Consider the following 21,321-nt stretch of genomic DNA (forward strand, 5'->3'; position numbering starts at 1 on the left):
GCTGGGGAGATGAAGAGAGAAAGCATCTCATTTCCATTGTATCCAGGACTGAAAAAAAAAAAAAAACAAAAAGCAAAACTATACATACATCTGTGAAATGTAGTTTAGAGTAACTAAACTGGGTAACTGTGAGCTGACTGGTGGGCTATGAGATTGACATCTCAGCCAAATTTCTAGATTTTTAATTTGAGTGCACCATTGCAAAGAATTCTATGGTTTTGTTTAATTCAGGCATAACTTGTGTGAGTTCAAATACTCAGGCGCATATGACTGCAATTTTAGTTTATTCCATCATTTAGAAATACAGTCATAAGCTATATAATGTTTCGGTCAATAATGGATGGCATGCATGGTGTTGGCTATTCCATATAGCCTGGGTGAGTGGTAGACTACATGTTCCTGATTTTGTAAGTACAGTCAATAGTGTTTGTCTAGTGATGAAATCACCATATGGCAATTCTCAGTGCACATCTCTACAATTAATCAATATTCGTATTTATTTAGAATCTATTCTGTGTCAGGCAGTATGCTAAGAATTTGGGTTCTGTCAGTGAACACAACAAGTGAAAATTCCTTGTCCAGTGGAGCTTGTATTTGAATGGGATAAGATAGAGAATAAACAACAATTTCCATCAAAAAATGAAGAAATGTGGGTCAGGGTAAGACAAAGGCTGCAGGATTTCTGAGTGGAATAATTTTTTTTTTAAAAGAGGAGATCAGGATATGCAAGTGTTTGAGAGGGGAAGAGCTTTGAGCAATCCTGAAGACAGAAAAGATGTTAGCTCACAAAGAGAATGTTTAACAGAGCTCAGGAGATGGCAAATGATGAACAGTTCATTCCAAGACCAGCAAGAAGACCATTGTCAATGGAGAGGAAGGAGCTGGTGTCTTAGTTGGTGTTTGGCTGATATAACACAATACTACAGCCTAGGTACTTTATAAAGAAAGGTGTTGTGTGAACTTGCAAGTCTGGTGGCTAGGAAGTCTGAGAGTATGGCATTGCCATCTTCTTGACATCTGATGAAGATCTTCTGGCATCATAGGAAGGGTGGGGGTAAGCACTCAGTAAGACTGAGTTAGTAAACCAGTTTGGTGTGTGTGTGTGTGTGTGTGTGTGTGTGTGTGTGTGTGTGTGTGTGTGTGTGTGTTTTCCTGTGGTATGGGTACAGTCATGAGTGCCCCACTCTTGTGGCTTCAACCTTTTCCTAATGACCTCTAAACATTAATTTGGGGGTTATGTTTACAACATATGGACTTGGGACTTGGGAGAGACACATTAAAACTTTAGCAGTTGGAAAGAAAAGAAGAATGGATGGGAGGGTAGAAGGAAAGCAGGTCCCAACAAACCTCAAGTTCATATAATTGGAACTTTGTTTTTCACTCTGTATGCAACCAAGAGTCACTGCAGCATTTTTGAGTTCAGGGATGACATTTATACATATTTTGTAGAGAAGAGAGTCTCTACAAAGACAGAAAGTGGGATCATTAGGTGGTTATTGCAAGAATCCAGGATAGCACAATGAGGCTTGAGACAAGGAAGCATCCATGAAGGTTATGGGAGTGGAGAACCACCACCACCATCCTCCAGTACTTGAGATGTACAGTATAAGAAAAAGGAAGGGGTCAAGTGTGACTCTCCTTATTTGTTCATCCTGAGAAACTGGAAGGAAAGACTTGTAGTGACCATGTTAGGCAAATGTATAGAGTGAGGTGGGGGAAGGTTGGAAGTGTTATCAAAGAATGAGTAAAATTCACAGGTGACATGTGGGTACACACATAAACTGTCTAAGAAAGCAAAGAACAAAAATAGAAGGGAAATAAACAGAGCCAGAGCCTGAGAACTGAAGAGTCTCAGTTTTGAGAGATGACTGGAGAGAAAATGAAGAAAGGAGGCCAGGGAGCCGAGTAGGACTCCCTGGATCCATACAGTGGCAAGAACTGACTCCTGCAAGTTGTCCTCTGCCCTCCATATACACACCATAGTGTACTCCATGGCACGGTTGCACCCCTACTCCACCCAACCCCCCCACAAATAAATAGGTAAATAAATACATATTTATAAATAAATGCAAATGAAAAAGAATGGATAATGGTGAGCCTGAGAAGGAACAGTCAATAACCTATCTAGGAATTCTAGAGTTCAATACTGTAGGAACTAAGTAAATAAAATACATGAAGACATAGAGAGTGATCCCAAAGATGAGAATCTCCATATGCTCAAGTGGTAGGAGGACTGAAGTCTGGATATTGGATTTGAGGATCTGGTGTTCTTTGGTCACTTGTACAAGAATATTTTCAGTTGAATGACTTGGAGGGAATGCCTGACTACAGCTGGCATAAGATCAGATGGGACAAGAAAAGGTGTAAGTGATATGGACAGCTCCTTAGAAGGTTGAATGCGTTCTAGAGAACAAAGGCAATGATGGACCAGCACTGAGGGGCATGGAGGAATAGAGGGTAGAAGAGAGGGAGCGAGTGAGAGAGAGAGAAGGAGGCAGAGAGGCAGAGGGGGAGGAAGAAGAGGGAGGAGAGGGAGGAGGAGAAGAAGGAAGAAGAGGAAGAGGGAGGAAGGAAAAGGAGGCAGAAGTGGAGGGAGAGGAGGAAGAGGGAAGAGGGAAGAGGGGAGGATGAAGAGAAAAAGGAGGAGAAGGAAGAAGAGAAGGAAGAGGAGGAGGAGGAGGAGGAGGAGGAGGAGGAAGAGGAGGAAGAGGAGCTGTAGCAGTGGTCCTGAGTAGCTTCTGTTGAAGTAGAGGGCAATGCACAGTCCTCAAAACCAAAGCTCCAATGAGCAGAGCCTGGGTTCCAGGCTACTTACACTTAACTAACACTGAATTTTATATTATTTTGACAAATTAGTAAGATAAAATGTATCACTGAGAGGTGTCATAAAGAGGTTAGAATACTTTTTAAAAATAAAAACTTTCTTTTAAGTTTTAATTTAAAAGTAAATTTTCATCCCTTAAAACCTATATTGCAAGAAAAAAAAAAGCAGGGTGGTGGTGGTGCATGTCTTTAATCCCAGCACTTGGTAGGCAGAGGCATGCAAATCTTTGTGAGTTCAAGGCCAGCCTGGTCTGCAGAGGGAGTTGCAGGACAGCCAGGGCTGTTACACAGAGAAATCTTGTCTTGAAAAATAAAAAGAAACCAACATTGCATAATACTGGGGAAATTTACTATCTTTTCTGATATTTTTTAAGCTTCATTTGTAGAAATGTGAAAATATAGTTTATTTTACTGGATAATTTTGAAAATGAAGTATAACACAGTTGCAAATTCCCCTTTAGCACCTATGGAACACACACACTGGATACGTTTTAGTTTGCTTGTCTGTCATTATAACTCATAGAAACATATGCTCCTGAGGCAGGTCCTGTGGGAATCTAAAAATGGTAGGTAACAGATCAAAGAGATGCTGTGTTGTGTAACCACTTGGTCTCTAAGTAGTTTTTAAATATCTTCTTTATTCTCTGAGAGTTTTATACAATGTATTTTGATACTATGTAGCCCTCTGACAACCCCTCCCCTATCCACCCTTCCTTTCCCTAACCACTTACCTGATTTTTGTATTCCCTCTCTTTATAACCATCAAGTGCAAATTGTGCTGCTCATAGATTCTTGGGCATGGGGCCATCCATCAGAGCCTGCTTGGTTCCACACCTTTAAAGAAAATAGACTCTTCTTTTCTGAACAACTATCAATTGCCACAGCTCTTTGGCTAGGGGTTGGGATTTCATGACCACCTTTGCCTTCCGTGTTAGGGTTTTGTCTGGTTTGAGCTTCTGCAGGTCTTGTGCAGGTCCTATGCATGCTGTTACAGACACTGTGAGTGCACACGTGCAATTGCCCTGTTTGGTCTGGAAAATGCTGTTTCATTCAACCAACTCCTAATGACTTATTGCTATACCCATAGACTCTTGTACCTTTCAACTGTCACTAATGAAACCTCTTTTTACAGTAGATGGCAATTATCATAGAAACACTCAACTGCTCAAGGTGTAAAGAATAGAGAGACTTAAGAATGTTCAATCTATATTCTTTCTTTTCCTTCCAATGCTTCAGGGACAGTGGGAAAGGGGTTAGAAAGACTATAAGAACAATAAACAGGGAATGACAGCCAACTGTTTTATTAGAGATAATATTATTTATTTATTTATTTATTTATTATAAGTTCTTTAAATTTTCATACTTGTATATATTGTATCTTGATCATATACATCACTCTATTATCTCCATTCTAATTATTTCTGGGCAACTAACACCTTCTTTCCCTTAAAACCACTAAGTCCAGTTAGTACCACCCTTATGGACATGGATGTAAGGCTATCCACTAGGGTATGGGGAACCTACCAATGGCCATACTACAAAAGAAAAGTATTCCCCCGCCCCCCCATACTAGCTGGATTTTTGTGTCAACTTGACACAAGCTAGAATCATTAGAGGGGAAGGAGCCACAGTTGAGTAAATGCTTCCATGAGATCCAGCTGTAAGGCATTTTCTCAATTAGTGATCAATGGAAAAGGGACCATAGTAGGTGGTCCCATCCCTGGGCTAGAGGTCCAGGGTTCTATAAAAGCAGGCTGAGAAAGCTATGTGGAGCAAGCCAGTAAGAAATATCCTTCATGACCTCAGAATGAGCTCCTGCCTCCAGGTTCCTGCCCTGTTTCTGAGTTCCTGTCCTGACTTACTTCAATGATGAACAGGAATATGGAAGCATAAGTCAAATAAACATTTTTCTCCCCAACTTGCTTTTTGGTCATGGTTTCTGGTCATAGCAGTAGAAACCCTAACTAAGACACACCCCCAGCAGTCAGTCATTGCCAATGGTTCCTCAGGTTGGTGTGGGACACCACAATTTGGTTGTGTTGCCCCTCCCCCACTCATGCTGGAATTTATAACTCGCTTGTTCTTGTGAAGGTCTTGTGCAGGTATCACAGCTGCCAAAAGTTCATATGTTCAACAGCGATGTCATGTTCAGAAGACAGCATTTCATAAGACTTCCCCTCTCCTCCAGCTCTTGCATTATTTCCACACTATTTTCTACAGTTTCCTAAGCATTGGGAGAGAGGACTTTATATAGATGTCCCATCTTCAGCTGAGCCCTAACAGCAGTTTTTTCTCAGGTGTTATGAATGTCTCTCTTAACTACTACCCACTGCAAAAAGAAGGCCAAGATTGAGAGTAAACTACCTTCTACATATTTATGTTCATACCCATAGATTTGTGAGACCAGTAAACATTTTTAAAGCTCAGCTTTATGGTGACGACAATTCTTTGCTTGGAGTCAATAGCAATAATAATAGTTTCACAACCCAGAAAGTTACAGCCAGCATAGACTGTCACAATTTCTGAATGTGGGGAAATCAATAGGCATTTCACATGCTTTAAAAAATTGAATTCTCATGACAATACTATAATATTTAGGAATTCTATTAAGGGGGAATGACCTTAAAATATGAGTTTCCAAGCTGTAATATGAAAAGTTCATAAATGTTTTTAGGAGCTACACAGATGGCTCAGTGATTAAGAGTGCTTGTTGTTCTTGCAGAAGATCCAGGTGTGGGACTAGTTCCCACATCTGGTAATTCCCAAACTGCCTAACACCATTTCCATGGTATCTGATCCCAGTTTTTGATCTCCATGGTCACCTATACATATGTGATGCACAGACATACACTCAGGCACACATATACACATAAAATAGTAATTAAATATTTCAAAAGAAATAAAAGAGAAATGCTTCTATTTGAAGTACATGTGGCACTTGACTATGCCAAGTCTCAGAAGCAGGGCTAAGGCTGGAGAAATAGGTAGATGGGGTTGGAGAAGAAAGTCTGTGATGTGAAGAGAGAATGAAATGGAGGGACAGGACTCTTGGGTAGGTTTACTATCAGTAACCTCAGAATAGATAGAGTTAGGAAAAGATGGTCTTTAGTTTCATAGGTATTGGCTTACTGTGGTGTTGAATATATTAGCATATTAAAAGCACATTAAGGACAAATAACAGTTGACTAGCAGCTGAAAGGTTTAGTTAATAAACAAAGTAAAGAATTCATTATAGTGTTTTATTTATAGTAATTCAGAGTTTTCAATTTGCTGGGAGTTAGCCATCATGTCCTCTATTACAAAAAGTATCTGTGCTGCTGGTTTGTCTTCAGGAGGCTAGATAGATGGGCAGTGACCAGAGGACTGGTGCAGTGTGACCCTCAGCTGCAGTGTCATTTGTATCTCATGTCACCGTTGTCCCTTCCTGCCATCAAAGGCTGCCAAGATCAGCCAATGATGAATCCATTTCTATCTCACATTTTCTCCATTGCTACTCAACATTTTTCTTAAAGTTCTAACAAGCGCATTCCGTCATGTACCACTGCAGAGCCTCGCAGCTTAAAACCCAACGGGAATCTTTTCATCCCCCGTGGCTGACTTATCCTACCGAAATTACTTGGTAAAGCCTGGGAGCATCAGAGCTTCCATTACTTTATCAGTGTACCTTGTTAATGAGATAGCTTAATTTGCATACCAGTAGTACCTTTTCACCACAGGTAAGAAATTGAAATGTTCAAGGTCAATTAACTGCCAATGTTTCAAGTCAGCTTGTGGGACTGTAACTGTGAGTGATGCTGGGAAGCGGTCATTCAGGGGTTCCTCTTACTCCTGATGAGAATTGATGATCCAATTTTAACCCACTCAGATCACCCTGACACATTTACCTTGCTATACATCTCTCCTGTTTGTTTTTTTAAATACAGGATTATAAAGATGTCCTGAAATGATGCAGAAGTACTGTGATATTCTCGATGAAAATATAATTCTCAACATAACCACATTACCAATTTCAGAACATTAAAATTAACTAGAAAGAATAAGAAGCAAACTAGTCAGCATTTTCTTGGAAGTATAAGCTAATAGAGACAAAATTCTGCATGCAGAACTTCCAAAGTAAGATGGTAGCTGCCTGTGGGCATCCTTCTTTCCCAAGTTTTCACTGTGAGAAATGATAACAATTCAGAATGATTTTCAATTACAGCAATTGGAGGACCTAAGATGCTTGGTTAAATCCAGCTCTACAATGACTTTCCGATTCCAAGCATCTGCTAGGCCCTGGGGAAGAAAAGAGAATGGCTAGGACAGTGGATGGACATACTCACCCATTCACTATCTCCATCGTGCACTTGTATTTAAAAAAATATGGTCCATTGTAAGCAGGGAAGGAGGTTGTTTCTGCAGTCTGATAGCTAAGGATTTTTGATCTTCATTCCCATATGTTTCCTGGGAAATACAGATTCTTACTATCATATCCGACAATGAGAGGTACCCATTTGTCTCTGTTTACAGCACTTGTCTCCTCAACGGATGCCAAGGAATAGAGTGTGGAGAAAGTGCTGGCTTGGATATAAGAATAATGTGAGGGGAGCAGTTCCCACAGAAGGTTCAAGGACCCAGTGAGATGTCTGTGGTGGATTCTACAGAGGGTGTGCTGTAGATCTTCCAAGAATAATTCCTATGTAGAAAAGAGACTATGGGAGTAGGAGGGCCTCCTGTGGACAGCAGACGGCAGTGCCAGACACACAGTACTGGGCCACCCCTATTTCAACACAGCCCATGTCTGCCCCACAAGTTCTCTTGCTTAAGTATGAATAGCATTCTACTCTAATCAAAACAAGGTTGCTGGGATTAGGGACCAACATGACTCCACTCTCAAGTCACATTATAAAAATGCTAGCTGATTGTGTGTGTGTGTGTGTGTGTGTGTGTGTGTGTGTGTGTGTGTGTGTGTGTTGGGGTATGCATGTGCCATAGTTTTCATGTAGAGGTCAGAGGGCAACCTCAAGTGTTGGTCCTCACCTTCCACCTTGCTTGAGACAAGATCTTTCCTTTAGTGCGCTTTCTGGCCTGAACTCTTCTAGGTATTTTCTTGTCTCTACCTTTAAAGTCTTGGAATTACAGAACTGGGCTACCATTCCTAGATTTGTGTGGGCTTGGACTCAGGTCCTCAGTTTTGTGAGGAAAGTGTTTTGATTAGTGAGCCATCTCCCCAGTCCCCAGTCACATGCATTCTTTAAGAGTAAATACAAAGAAAATTAAAAAATGAAACTATACCTACAAAAAATTACTTGATGTATAAATATCCTGGATCTATGAAAGGATGACAGTGAACTTCCAGTTTATAGAGTAGAATACCATTTTACATAATGGCTTGCCAAAAAAGAAAGAAAGAAAGAAGGAAAGAAAGAAAGAGAGGGAGAGAGGGAGGGAGGGAGGGAGGGAGGGAGGAAGGAAGGAAGGAAGGAAGGAAGGAAGGAAGGAAGAAAGGAAAGGAAGGAATTGTGAAAAAGTATCTAGGTTTTACAGATTAAAATTATCTTTTTATTATATATATATGTGTGTGTGTGTGTGTGTGTGTGGGTTTGTGAACATGAGTACAGTGCCCACAGAGGCCAGAGGGGGCACCATATCCCCTGGAGCTGGAACTACAGGACAGGTGGGTTGTTGAGACCTAAGCTTGGGTCCTCTGCTGAGCCATCTTTCCAACCTCCTTACTCTAAAGACAGTATAGTGTAGTAAATATTGGGCACCATACCCTAAGGCAAGCAAGAATTATTGAGATACCATCAAGAGAGGATATTGCTATAATTTTTTAAATGTTATTTTGAGTTAGTTTTGAATCCTTGATAAATGACTAGTCAGTTTGCCTAGAGCAACTGATTATATTTATGCCCCAGCCCATTCTGTTGTTGGGTTCTAACCATTTGGGTCACCATGCATCAGCCCTACTCACAGGGAAACCTGGTACCATGTGGCTAGAAACAGTCCCCACAGCCCAGAATTTCTTCTAGAGAATTTATTCAAAATAATCACTTTACTAGAAGCTCACAAAACCTAGCTAATCTCATCCCAGCTGTCACACATGAACCCCCTCTTATAGTTTTACTTTGTTATGTCGTTCTGAGGTGTCATTATCCCATGAGCCCCAACTTCATAACCTTCTCTTGTTTGGAGTTGTAAGTAACAGTAAGAATAAAGTCCTTTGTCTCTCAGAGTTTCACTGTGTCTTCCCATCAACAGAATCTTTATGTCTTCCAAAACAGTCATTCACAAGGCATGTCCCTTCATGTGTTACAATGGCATGTACACCACACCTAAAAGTGACATTTTGGGAGTGTTTCTTTGAGCTATGCTTATATTCAAAGTTTCAAAAATAGCTCATGAATATAAAAATAATGCTCGAATCAAATTGTGTGTGAATTGATGGTAATCTGAGCTTAAAATTTCAGATCTTATTACCAAAGTCTTGAGGTGGCTGCAAAGGAATGAGATGAAAACCTAGGTGATTAGTCTTGTTTGGAGTCATGGAATAAACAGTGTATTTCTTAAATTCTGTTTTGTGTGTATGGCTATGTTTTGCTTGCATGCATGTTCTGACCTGTGGAAGTCCAGAAGAGGGCATTAGGTCTATTAGAACTAGAGTTACAGATGGTTGTGAGCCACCATGTGGATGCTGGGAATCTAACCTGCATCCTGTGGAAGAGCAGCCAGTGCTCTTAACCAATGAGGCATCTCTCCAGCTCCTAGATATTGTGTTTCAGAATGTGTGAGCACTATTTTGTGATGCCTTTTTAACAATAATTGTGTGTGTGTGTGTGTGTGTGTGTGTGTGTGTGTGTGTATCTTACATATTCAGTCAGTACTTTAAGAACTGGAGTAATTCCCAAATTATATTGAAGGGGAAAATAAAACATCTTAATTAAAGAGATATGAGCACTGCTTTAGTGCATCTCGAAGAAAATATTCACAACACTGTTTGCATCACCCATACTTTCTTTGAGTATGTATCACACTCTCCTGGTCCCACCCCAAGTACTTAGAGGCAGCTTATTTGTGGTGTTTCAATTTGTTAGCACCCTCTCCACCACACACACTCTTCTTCTCCAGATCTGGCCTGGGATGCTGCAAAACTGTCTCAGTGTGGGATGGGTGCTTCCTTGTACAGTTTACCAGTCTGTGATTTACACACTCCTACTGTGGCTAATCACAAAGATGGCAAAAGTACACATGTAGCCATCTTCCCTTATATGATTGCAAACCCAATCCATTCTCCCACTGCACAGAAACCTCCAATTTTTTCTCATGTTATGGTTTCCTGCACAGTGTTTTACCATTAATGATTTTGGGGCTATATTTCAAACATGCTTTTCAATATCTGCCCCTCTTATGAGACTGTGACACCTTGAACATCTTTGTTATTTAATAATTAGCAACGTACCAAGACACAACTAAACTCGGCTTGTTAGCTCTGCCAACACCAAAACTTTCTCCTTTATATTTCCTCCCTGAACAGAGACAGACCAAAGGCCACACACGATTACTCAGCCATGCCCATGGGCAGTAAACACTTTGGCACCAAATGTTAGCATGACCTTTCACACAAAACATTTAAAAATATTCAATGTGACCTCCTAATTTCTCTCCAGTGCTGGAAAACTAGCCTTATCTACTACATTTCTGCTTTCCTATGTTTTAATATAATTATGAGGCCTTCCATATCCTGGGAATCTTTCTGAATTCCATACAGTATACCAGCATTTCCACTCTATTCATGGAATTTTAACATGTTCTTTCCCAATATTCTATTTTTGCAAAAGGAGCTGGTGGCTGGTCTCCACTTGTGTCCAACAAATATCAATGGCTGCAGATTGATCTTGGAGAGAGGATGGAGGTCACATCTGTGGCCACCCAAGGTGGATATGGGAGCTCCAACTGGGTGACCAGCTATCTCCTGATGTTTAGTGACAGTGGAAGGAATTGGAAACAATACCGACAAGAAGACAGCATCTGGGTATGTTTTCTTAGTAAAATATATGGGTCCTGGTGTGTGTGTGTGTGCGTGTGCGTGCATGCGCGCATGCAGATGTAGGGCTGGAAGCACAGTCATCCTGAAACTTGTTAGTAAGTCTCTTATATAAAGCAGTCATAGAACCTTTAGGGTGACTCTGACACCATTTCTCAAGGGAAAATATGCGTAATTAATTTATGAATATACTAAGAGTAAATTCCTCAGAAGGTTAAAAAAAAAAAAGTCTTTCCAGGCCATTAAACAGTGTAGAAACTCAAGAAGTAAAACTTGTCTAAAAATGTTATGTTTATAAGATGACATGGTGCTTTCATATTGTCAATGAAGCCAGGCAAAGGTATTTATTTGGTTTGGTCTGATGACTGAGATGTCTGGATCTTTCTCTCTTGAAGATAGAGAAGATAGAGGCTAATATATGGAACTATGTTTGAAGTTATAGAGTTGTATATATATGCATATGTATATGATATGTGTATGCATTATATAGAATATTGCATATATCAAATGCATACACACACTATTAATAAATATGTACACTGCTGTGTTTTGCCAGATCTCTAAGACAGAAAGCAGGAAAGCGTCAGGTTGTGATAAAGTGGGGTGGTATTTTTGCAGTGACTGCATATCCCTTGATAGAGGGAACTAAAGGAGGCTTGCTTGATGATGCAGAGAGATGAATTCGTTGTTGGTGTAGAAAGCATGTTTTGGCTCTTTGTGAGCTAGAGATGACATACTGCAATCAAAGAACTGGTCTCCCTGCTCTGGCTGAGGTGCTGGAATTGTAGAAAATGAGTAACTTAATGAACATCCTCAGCACATGGATAATTTGGAAGCCTATTTGGGCACATGATGACAATTTTCTTTGACCTGCCAGTTGCTGCTCTTTTCAGACTTCTTGGAATCAGTTGCACATTATAAACTCATTGAAGAAATGGACTGTGATTTGCTTACCTTTGTGTCAGGAAAGCTCCTGGTGGTCATTAGGTGTGTGTTTATTGATGAAAATTGAATTGAGGAGAAATGCCCATAGTCTTTTCTGTAGAAAGAACAGTAGGCTGAAAGCAGTTGCCTATGAGCCCTGCTTTTTGAAAGTTATTATTATCATTATTAAAACTACTTTAAAATCCAAAGCAAGTTGAAGCTGTGTATAAGAGTAAGAAACAAAGTCTCACACAACTGGGTATTATGGTTCAGTTAATTCCATGGGAAGCATTCAAACAAAGGCTAAAATGAATAGCAATGATGAACCAATAACACCAAAGCTTAATGAGGTATTTACTTTAACTAGACATTTGGATTATCTTTTACTGTTTTTCTCAATTAAGCATTGGATTTTAAACTAGGAAAGTAGTGGTTACTGCCTGCTAGTATTTAGCTGCTCTAATTAAAATGCATTGTTTAGGCATTGTTTTTACATTGTGAACAATGTGTGTTTCTGTTTATTAGACATGGGAAAAGTGAAATGCAGGCATTGCTATTTCCTTGTTTAGTACTGTTAAAGGGGAGGTATTCAGGGTGAAATGGCAGCATGTGCGACATTTTTAATAATCTAAACCAAAGAAGGACCAAGAGCATCTATCACAAAACTGTTAAGGCAACACTGGTCTCTAGACCACATTGTAATCTGCTGGCTTTTTCATAGGCTCCCCGTCTTGAGTGTGAGTTGCCTGTCAATAAAAACTGCCTTTCAGTCCTACCTGAACACCATCAAAGCCCAATAGTGCCTGGAATGTTGCCTACAAATAATGAAGGACTACATGAATGAAACAAACATTTTGTAATGTATTCTTCTCATTACTCCAAATAATAGTGATTCCCTGCTGCCCCATCAGCTCTTTGGGCATATCTATCATCAGTCAATCATGTATGTATGTATGTACGTATGTATGTATATATGTATGTATCATATCTATCATATCTATCTATCTATCTATCTATCTATCTATCTATCTATCTATCTATCATCTATCTCTAGTATCCATCTACCTTTCATCTATTTAAATCTACATTTAATATCAATACTACTTATTTATAGTTACATACTTACATTTGCATATTTAAATCTGTCTTTTCTGGTCACAGGTAGGTTGCCAAGTTATTTTCCTCTACAATTATTCTTTCTTCTAAACACTCTAATACAGTCTCATCTGAGATTATGTAGTTGCCAAAGCAGGGAAAGTGAGGCTGCTTTATGCCTTGGCTCTTGACATTTACACTTGGAAGAAGATAAACTATTGCAACTTAAAGTTTTTAAGTAGAAGAACAATCTTGAATTTATACACGCAGTAAGGAACTTAACCTTTTGCTGTTTTATGAATGCACATTTCCTAAGTTGATTTTTGAGGTTTTCCTTCAGGTTTTCTAACTGTTATGGGGTATATACCAATTATACAAAAGTGCCAATTTCTTTTAATGGCTTACAGTCTGTCTAGGATGATACAATAAATCTACAAGAGAAAGTTAAGAAACACATAAGGCATTATACAAGTGTGTGATAGGAAGAGGAAGAAAGACAGTGGTATTGGTTTAGGAAAAAATACAATAAAACAAACCAATAAAACCTTCCAAGATGGTATTGAGAACCAAAGTGCGAATTCCTCACTTCTCTCAGTTGACCTTACTCAGAAAGAACAATAACTTCTCTACACCTGAAAGAATTAACAAAATGCTCTCTACTTTTTACAGTAATTTAGAAGACTAAGAAAACATTTTGCTTATTAGCTATACAGGTGACTAGTAAAAATGCAAACTTGATAGGCACATGATACTTTAAAACATATTAAAACATTTCTTCAGAATAAAATTTACGGTCTAATGCCCATCAGATGTAATTTCTCTAAATTGCTTGGCTGGATGGTAGATAAATATTTTATGAAAATTTAGTAAATGTTGGCCACTAAAATTGTTCCCTTAAATTGAAGACAAAATAAAGTCCCTCAGCATTTTCAGGATGCAAAGACTCTTTTCAGCTAGTGTTCCAAGTGATGAAAAAGTAAATGCAAAGCATAATTTTAACTCATTTAAAAACAATTGCAGAAGTATGAAAACAACATCTTAGAAATTTTCAGTAAGGCAACATGTACAAAACCTAAGCCAAATTCTCCTTGATTATTTTATCTATCTATCTATCTATCTATCTATCTATCTATCTATCTATCTATCTAATTATTTTGATGAGCACCCAAGATTCTCCTGCTGACTACAACTTCAAGGAATGCATGGGACCAGCCTTCTAAATGGTTTAAGTAAACATACTTAATACACACAAGAATAGTTTTTAAAAAGATTTATTTTTTTCTCTTTAAGAAAATTGTGTGGTCTGGAGAGATGGCTCAGTAGTGTAGAGCACAGACTGCCCTTCCAGCAGTCCTGAGTTCAATTCCTACCAACCACATGGTGGCTCACAACCACTTCTAATGAGATCTGGTGCCCTCTTCTGGTCTGAAGGACACACGCAGGCAGAACACTGTATACATAATAAATAAAAACATCTTTTTTTTTTTTTTAAAAAGAAAATTGTGTGTATGTTTACATGTGTGTGTGTGTGTGTGTGTGTGTGTGTGTGTGTGTGTGTGTGTGCGCGCGTGTATCTGCACATGCATGAAGTGCCCTCAGAGGCCAGAAGAAGGTGACAAATTCTCTGGAGCTGGAGTTAGAGACAATTGTAGGTCACCTGACTGCTGGGATCTGAACTTGGGTATTCTGGAAGAGTAGTATGTATTCTTAACTGCTGAGCCATCTCCCCAATCCCCTAAAAACCACACACACACACACACACACACACACACACACACACACACACACACCTTGTTTATATGTAATGTATATGTGTATGTCTGTGTGGGTTTATGTGTACTACATGCATGCCAGAGCCCATGAAGGACAGGTGAGGGTATCAGAACCCTTGAAGCTGGAGTTGCAGGTGGTTGTGAGCTGCTGTGTGGATGCTGGTAATGGAATTCAGCCCTCTGCAAGAGCATCAAGTGCTCTTAACTACAGAGACATTTATCCACAACACAAATGTTTAAGTCTTTACAGACTTATTGGGTTGAATGTCAGGAAGTATAGGGACACCACAGACATTTTGGCAGTTCTTTTGAGACCCACCAACTAGAAAGTGTGTTAGTGGAGATTCCTTTTGGAGGGATGGAGTCACCACCACTAACTAGCTCATGCTGAGATAAAATGTGAAATCTTGACATTGTTAGCACCATGCTCTAATCAACTAAACTAACTGACCAGGACAAGAAGAGAAGCCCCCATGACCAGGGATGCTTTTGTGGACTTCAAAAATCAATCTCTGTCTGTCTGTCTGTCTGTCTCTCTCCTTCCCTCCCTCCCGCTCCCTCTCCCTTCCTCCCTCCCTCCTTTCCTTCCTTCCTTTCTTTCTTCCTCCCTTCCCCTTCCCTTTCTCTCTTCATTCCTTTTGTTGAAGTGGTCTCATTATGTAATGGTTTCTGGTTGGTCTGGATCTCGATATATAGCTCAGGCTAGCCCTTGGCTTACAGCGATCTGCCTGCCTCTGCCCCCCAAATAATTAAAACTCTGACTCACCCATACTTCTCCTATCATTATTGTGTTTTAAAATTCACATGTATATGTGTGTATATCTGTGTGAATATATGCCACATGTGTAGGGGTGCTCCTGGGGGCCAGAAGAGGACATCAGATCTCCTAGAGCTGGAGTTACTGATGGTAGTGATCTGCCAGATGTGGGTGCTGGTAAACTATCTCTGGTTTCTTTGAAATTACAGCAAGTGCTCTCAAGAGCGGAGCCATCTCTCTAGCCCTGCACCTTTGTTTCTTAACAAGCAGTGTCATGGTTCTGGAAGGAAAACACAAAAATCCTTGTGATTTGTGTAGTCAATTATATAGATTATTACCTGTAATAAAATATTGAAGCCATTATAATCATTGTGTTTGCCAACTGCATAAGTCAGACAGGATGGCAACACCTGCAGAAACTTTTAAAGCATGAATTTGTTTCATGTCAAGTTAATACGGAAAGTTTGTGGGACCCTAGATAGGTGCATTCTTCTTCAAAGTGGCATTTCCCCTAAACTTTCTCCATGTCAAGTCATTATTCTAGGGACCTAACCACTCTGAGGCACGTGTGGTGATGCAGAGCATGGTAGTATTACTCCCATGTACACATCACATTGTCACCTTCATTACCGCAGTCCTTGGCTGATGCCTAAGGAGTGTAGTAATCTGCACGGCCTTTCAGGACACTAATCCCCCAAAGTTGTTTTTAGTTAAAGCCTACATTGTTAGCCTGTATCCTCAGGAAATTTCTCATTTATACTTCTAGGCACCTATGAATTCTCCACCCTTTGCAATGATTAACTTAGCACTGCATGGTGCAAAGGTGACTTGGTTTTCTTTTTAAATTGTGGTAGAGACAATTAACATGGAATTTATCCTTCTAAAAATTTTTTAAGTGTGTAATGAAGTATTGTTCATTATAAGCACTATGCAGAACAGCTGCTCTTTGGGTTTAATAACTTTTTTTGTAACTGTAGCATTATACCTGCTGAATGGTGCCTATCCTCACCCATCTCTCATTTTCTAGGGACCATTTCAGGCTGTTCTAATAAGGATAACCATATAGTATTTGTCCCAGGAATAGCTTAGTTTAGCCATTCTACTTCCTTGTAGGTTCATCTATTTTAGAGTAAGAACGTTTTCTTGCACCCTTTAAATACTAATTTTTCAATGTATTTAAGTATTTCATACATGTATGCAATTAAATGTCACATCACCCCTATTTTTCTCTCCCCAACTCCCTCCAAATAACCCCAACACACCTGCTCTCCACTTCATGTATTGTTTTTCTTTTTAATAACAGTCCAATTAATGCTGCTCAAATGTGTGTAGGTCACCTTCTAGGGCATGGGAAATCTCCCAGTGGCTGCATATTCAAAAAGAACAATACTCCCTCCCCAGCAACTATCACCTGCTAACAACTCCCCAGTAAGGGGTGGGGCCTGAAGGTCCCCTCCCCCATCTGTATCATAACTTTGGCTGGTTTTATCCTATAGGTCTTGTGCAGTCTGTTGTAGCTGGTATGAGCTTCTGAGTGCAATAAACAGTGTTAAGTCTTGGAAATTTGGCTTCCTGGTGCCCCTCCCATCCTCTTGACCTTCCCATTTTATTCATTAATCTGTCTACAGATACTTTGTTTCCATCAGCTCCTCACTGTGACTATTGCTGTCCGGAATGCTACATAGCCTTTGCTTTATGACCTTGATTTCAGTTCTTTTGGATTAAGACTTCAGGGTTGGATTTCTGGATCATATGGTATTTTTACCTTTAATTTTTTGAGGAGCTTCTGTGCTGTACACTTCTTTCCATAGGACCCTACATCATTTTGAATCCCCACTGTAGGAAGAACCTGATGATGTATAAGCATTCTGAGGTCTGTAGATTTTTGTCATTGCCTTTTGTTTCAGTTTGGTTTATAACAATATCCTAGTGGATGCTGACAGATATCTCATTGTTGTTTTGTTTGGCATTTCCTTGCCTGCTAGCATTGCTGAGCATGTATATGTGTATATGAATATGCAGCACACAAGGAATGGGGCATAGGCTTTTAAGAGCTCTGGATAAGTGACAGTGGGCTACTTTTCTGCAAGGTGTTTAAGGAATTTTTCATGTGCATTTAGTATATTTTTGCTATATATGTAGCTTCATTTGAAAAGTTTTTGATATAGAGTCTCACTATGTAGCCCAGGCTGGCCTCCAGTTCACCATCCTTCTGAATTAGCCTCCAGAATATTAGGATTACAGATATATACCACTATAGGTCTTTTGTATTTAGTTTCTATATACTATCAACAAGCAGTCCAAGTTGGAGATCATCACTGTCAGCAACAACAGAATACCTTGCTTACTAATATCAAAAAGAAAAAAATACTTAAAATAAATTTAATGAAAGGGGCAAAGGAGCTGTATACTGAAAGCTGTTCAAACATCACCAAAGAATCAATGAACACACAATGAATAACTGGAAGTTTTCCCGTGTCCCGCCTTGTCTGCAGCCACTCAGATCCAAATAAACACACAGAGGCTTATGTTAATTATGAATTGTATGGCTTTTAGCTCAGGCTTGTTACTGACTAGCTCTTACATGTAAATTAACCCATAATTCTTATTTATGTTTAGCCACATGGTTGGTACCTTTTCTCAGTTCTGCCTTGTTATCTTACTTCCTCTGTGTCTGGCTGTTGACTCCTGACTCAGCCTTCCTCTTCCCAGCATTCTCTTTCTCTGCTTATTCTGCCTATACTTCCTGCCTATCTAATGGCCAATCAGCATTTTATCTATCAACCAATCAGAGCAACACACATCCACAGCGTACAGAATGACATTCCACATCATCTGTATGTTAATTTTTGATTTTTCACAGTGCTCATATTGCCCAACAAAATCTCCACATTCTGTATAATTTCTATCAATATCCTAAATGCATATTTTACCGAAAGTACTTAAAAATTGTGAAATTCACATTTGAACCTTAAAGGACTCCGTGTAACAGAACTGAAAGCACCACCCTGCCTGATTTCCACACATACTATAAAGCTCCAATGATTAGAACAATGTGATACTGGCATCAATTCAGACATGAAATGGACTAGAATCCAGGAATAAATACATGCACTTATGGACAATTGTGGACTCACAAGAAGGTAAGAGTATAGAATGATGAATGTTCTGGGCAAATAGTGCTTGGGAAACTTGATATGGACATACAAAATAGTTACATTGGGGGTCTGTGGAGAAGTATCAGCAGTTAAAAGCATGCACTGCTTTTGAAGAGGACACAGTTTGGCTCCTGGCAACTCTGCTGAATGGCTCATAAGTGCTTGTCACACTTGCTCCAGAGGCTCTGTTCATTGCCTCTGACCTTCATTGGTGTCCACACTCATCTTCACATACTTACAAACAGATACATCCATACATGTAATTAAAAATAAAACAAAATCTTTAAAAGAATAGAAAAAGTGGACCTTATCTTATACCATATAAAATAAAATTAAGAGAAATTAAAGACTGACATGTTAAGCCCCAAATCAACCAAAAGTGCCAGAGAAAATACATGGTAGTATACAGGGAGAATATATCACATTGATTTAGAGTATGAATGACTTCTTTAGATATGAAATCAAGTCATAGACTTGAAAAATAGACAAGTGGAAATAAATTGAAGTAAAAACCTTCTCATGGTGGAGGAGGTGATTAGTAGATTGAAACTATATCTTGTAGAATGGGACAGAATAGAAGGTTACTATTATCTGATAAGGCATAAGAGTTTCTGTGGTTTGTGATGTGGTTCCAGCCATGAGTCAGGGCAGCTATTGCTAGGCAACTTCTCTGGTCAGTGTTCTGAATCCCTTTGAACCTGTTCCCTTCTGTAGCTGGTTGTATCAGCTACCCTCATAAACTTCTTTGGGACATACATGATTGGAATTTTACAATATATATATAATGACACAAGGAATCTGTATCCACTCCTGTAAACTGTTATCTAGTAAACAAACATAATGACTTAAGACAAATGGTATTTGTTTAACCTTCCTCACATCCATCTGTCTCCAGGCAAGGAAATAGCATGTGTTTGAAGAGTGATTAGAGGTAGCAGGAGGCTCAATTTGGTACCCCCTCAAAGTGTATGCTCCATCAAGAGCATCCTCAAATCATTGATCAGAGAATAACAAATCTGCAAAGCGCTGTGACTCGTGTCTCCCATTTGGCCATATGACAGTTCAATGACAGCAGTATCACACCCCCCTTCTCCTGTCCTATTATCATTGTTCTGATGCAATGTGTCAGACGTCTGCCTCTGGCTTTTTTCATTCTCCAGTCCCAGGTGGCTATAGTTGGCATTTTTCCTCTCTTGGAAGCAATCTGTCCTTTTGAAATGTGTTTTCATTATTTTATTTGACCTAGGGATAGTAACTAGCTTAGCCTCTCTTCACTAGTTTTCCATCTTTTATTTTCAAACTTATCAAGTATGCTAGAAGATGCTAGAAAAATATACATAAACCATAAAAGGGACCTGAGACTTGGAACTGATGTCTTTATATTCCTTAAAGATCTGAGAAAAACATCATCTATTTTTTCAAATTAAAGATAGCAAAGTAATGTGCCTAACAATAAATTAATTTTTAAAATCATTAGTCTTCTTACATATAAGCATATAAATAAGTAGGCAATATAGAAGGAATATGCAGTCCATTTTCTTCTGTGCTTGCTTTATACTTGTTTGAGGCAGAGTCTTACTTTGTAACACAAGCTAGATTGCAGCTTGTGACAGTTCTCCTTCCTCAGCTTCCCATGCGCTGGGATAATAGGCATGAGCCACCATGCTTGGCTTCCATGTATAATTAAACCAATAAAATGAAGGATAGTGAGAAACCTGGTATGAGGGAAGTTCCTAGGAAACCACAGGGATTACCCCAGATTAAACTACTAGCAGTGGTGGAGGGGGTGCCTGAGCTGGCCTACCCCTGTGATCAGATTGGTGAATGCCCTAACTGTCAACATAGAACCTTCATCTAGTAACTGGTGGAAACAGATGCATAGCACCAGGCAAAGCTCCAGAAGTCCACTTGAAGAGAGGGAAGAGGGATTCTATGAGCAAGGGGCATTAAGACCTTGATGGGGAAACTTACAGATACAACCAAATTAGTGGGAACTCATGAACTTTGGACCAACAGCTGTGGAGCCTGCATGGCTCTGGACTGGGTCCTCTGCATGGATGAGATGGATGTGTAGCTGTGTCTGTTTGAAGGGCCTCTGACAGTGGGAATAGGATCTATTCCTGGTGCATGAACTGGGTTTTTGGAGCCCATTGCCTATGGTGGGACACCTTGTGCAGCCTTGATGCAGGAGGAGGGGCTTTGACTTGCCTCAACTGAATGTGTCAGGCTTTGCTGACTCCCCATGGGAGGCCATAGCTTTTCAGAGGACGGGATGGGGGGTAGGCTGGGTGGGTAAGACTGGGGAAGAGCAGGAAGGGAGGGATGAAGGAGCGATTCTGTGGTTGGTATGTGGAATGAATAAAAAAATTCTGAATAAAAAATGCAAACACTTAAAAAATAGAATGACCCGCCCTGGAACTCCCATCTGGACCAGAGGTGAGTACCTGGGGTTATAGTGAGAAAGGCAACTGCACGTGGGTCCCACCCATGGGCACCATGCTGGGAGGACCTGCCCAACTTGACCCCAGTATCCAGCTAATAGGCAGGCCCTGTGGGAAGGCTCCCCTTTTCCAAGACTGCAGGCAGATCCTGCAGTCTCCACACCCTGCCCCCACACCTATTTGCCCGAGACCACAGCCACTTCCTGAGATTCAGAGACCAGCCCCCAGCTCCCATCCACCCTGGAACTCCCATTTGGACCAGAGCTCCCATCCACCCTAGAACTCCCACCTGGACAAGAGACCAGAGAGACCCTCTGGTGGACACTAC

The 21,321-nt window shown here is 40.0% G+C and overlaps 1 protein-coding gene across 1 annotated transcript in view; it reads left to right on the forward strand.

Moving 5' to 3' along the window:
* Nucleotides 1–21,321, forward strand: part of Cntnap4 (contactin associated protein family member 4) — a 287,263-nt gene that overhangs the window by 76,597 nt on the left and 189,345 nt on the right. The window contains exon 3 of the mRNA XM_036187241.1: nt 10,641–10,834. Coding sequence (XP_036043134.1) covers nt 10,641–10,834 — 194 coding nt within the window. The remainder of the gene's footprint in view (nt 1–10,640; nt 10,835–21,321) is intronic.

Source organism: Onychomys torridus, chromosome 5 (genome assembly GCF_903995425.1).
Source record: "Onychomys torridus chromosome 5, mOncTor1.1, whole genome shotgun sequence".
In the NCBI taxonomy this organism is placed as follows: domain Eukaryota; kingdom Metazoa; phylum Chordata; class Mammalia; order Rodentia; family Cricetidae; genus Onychomys; species Onychomys torridus.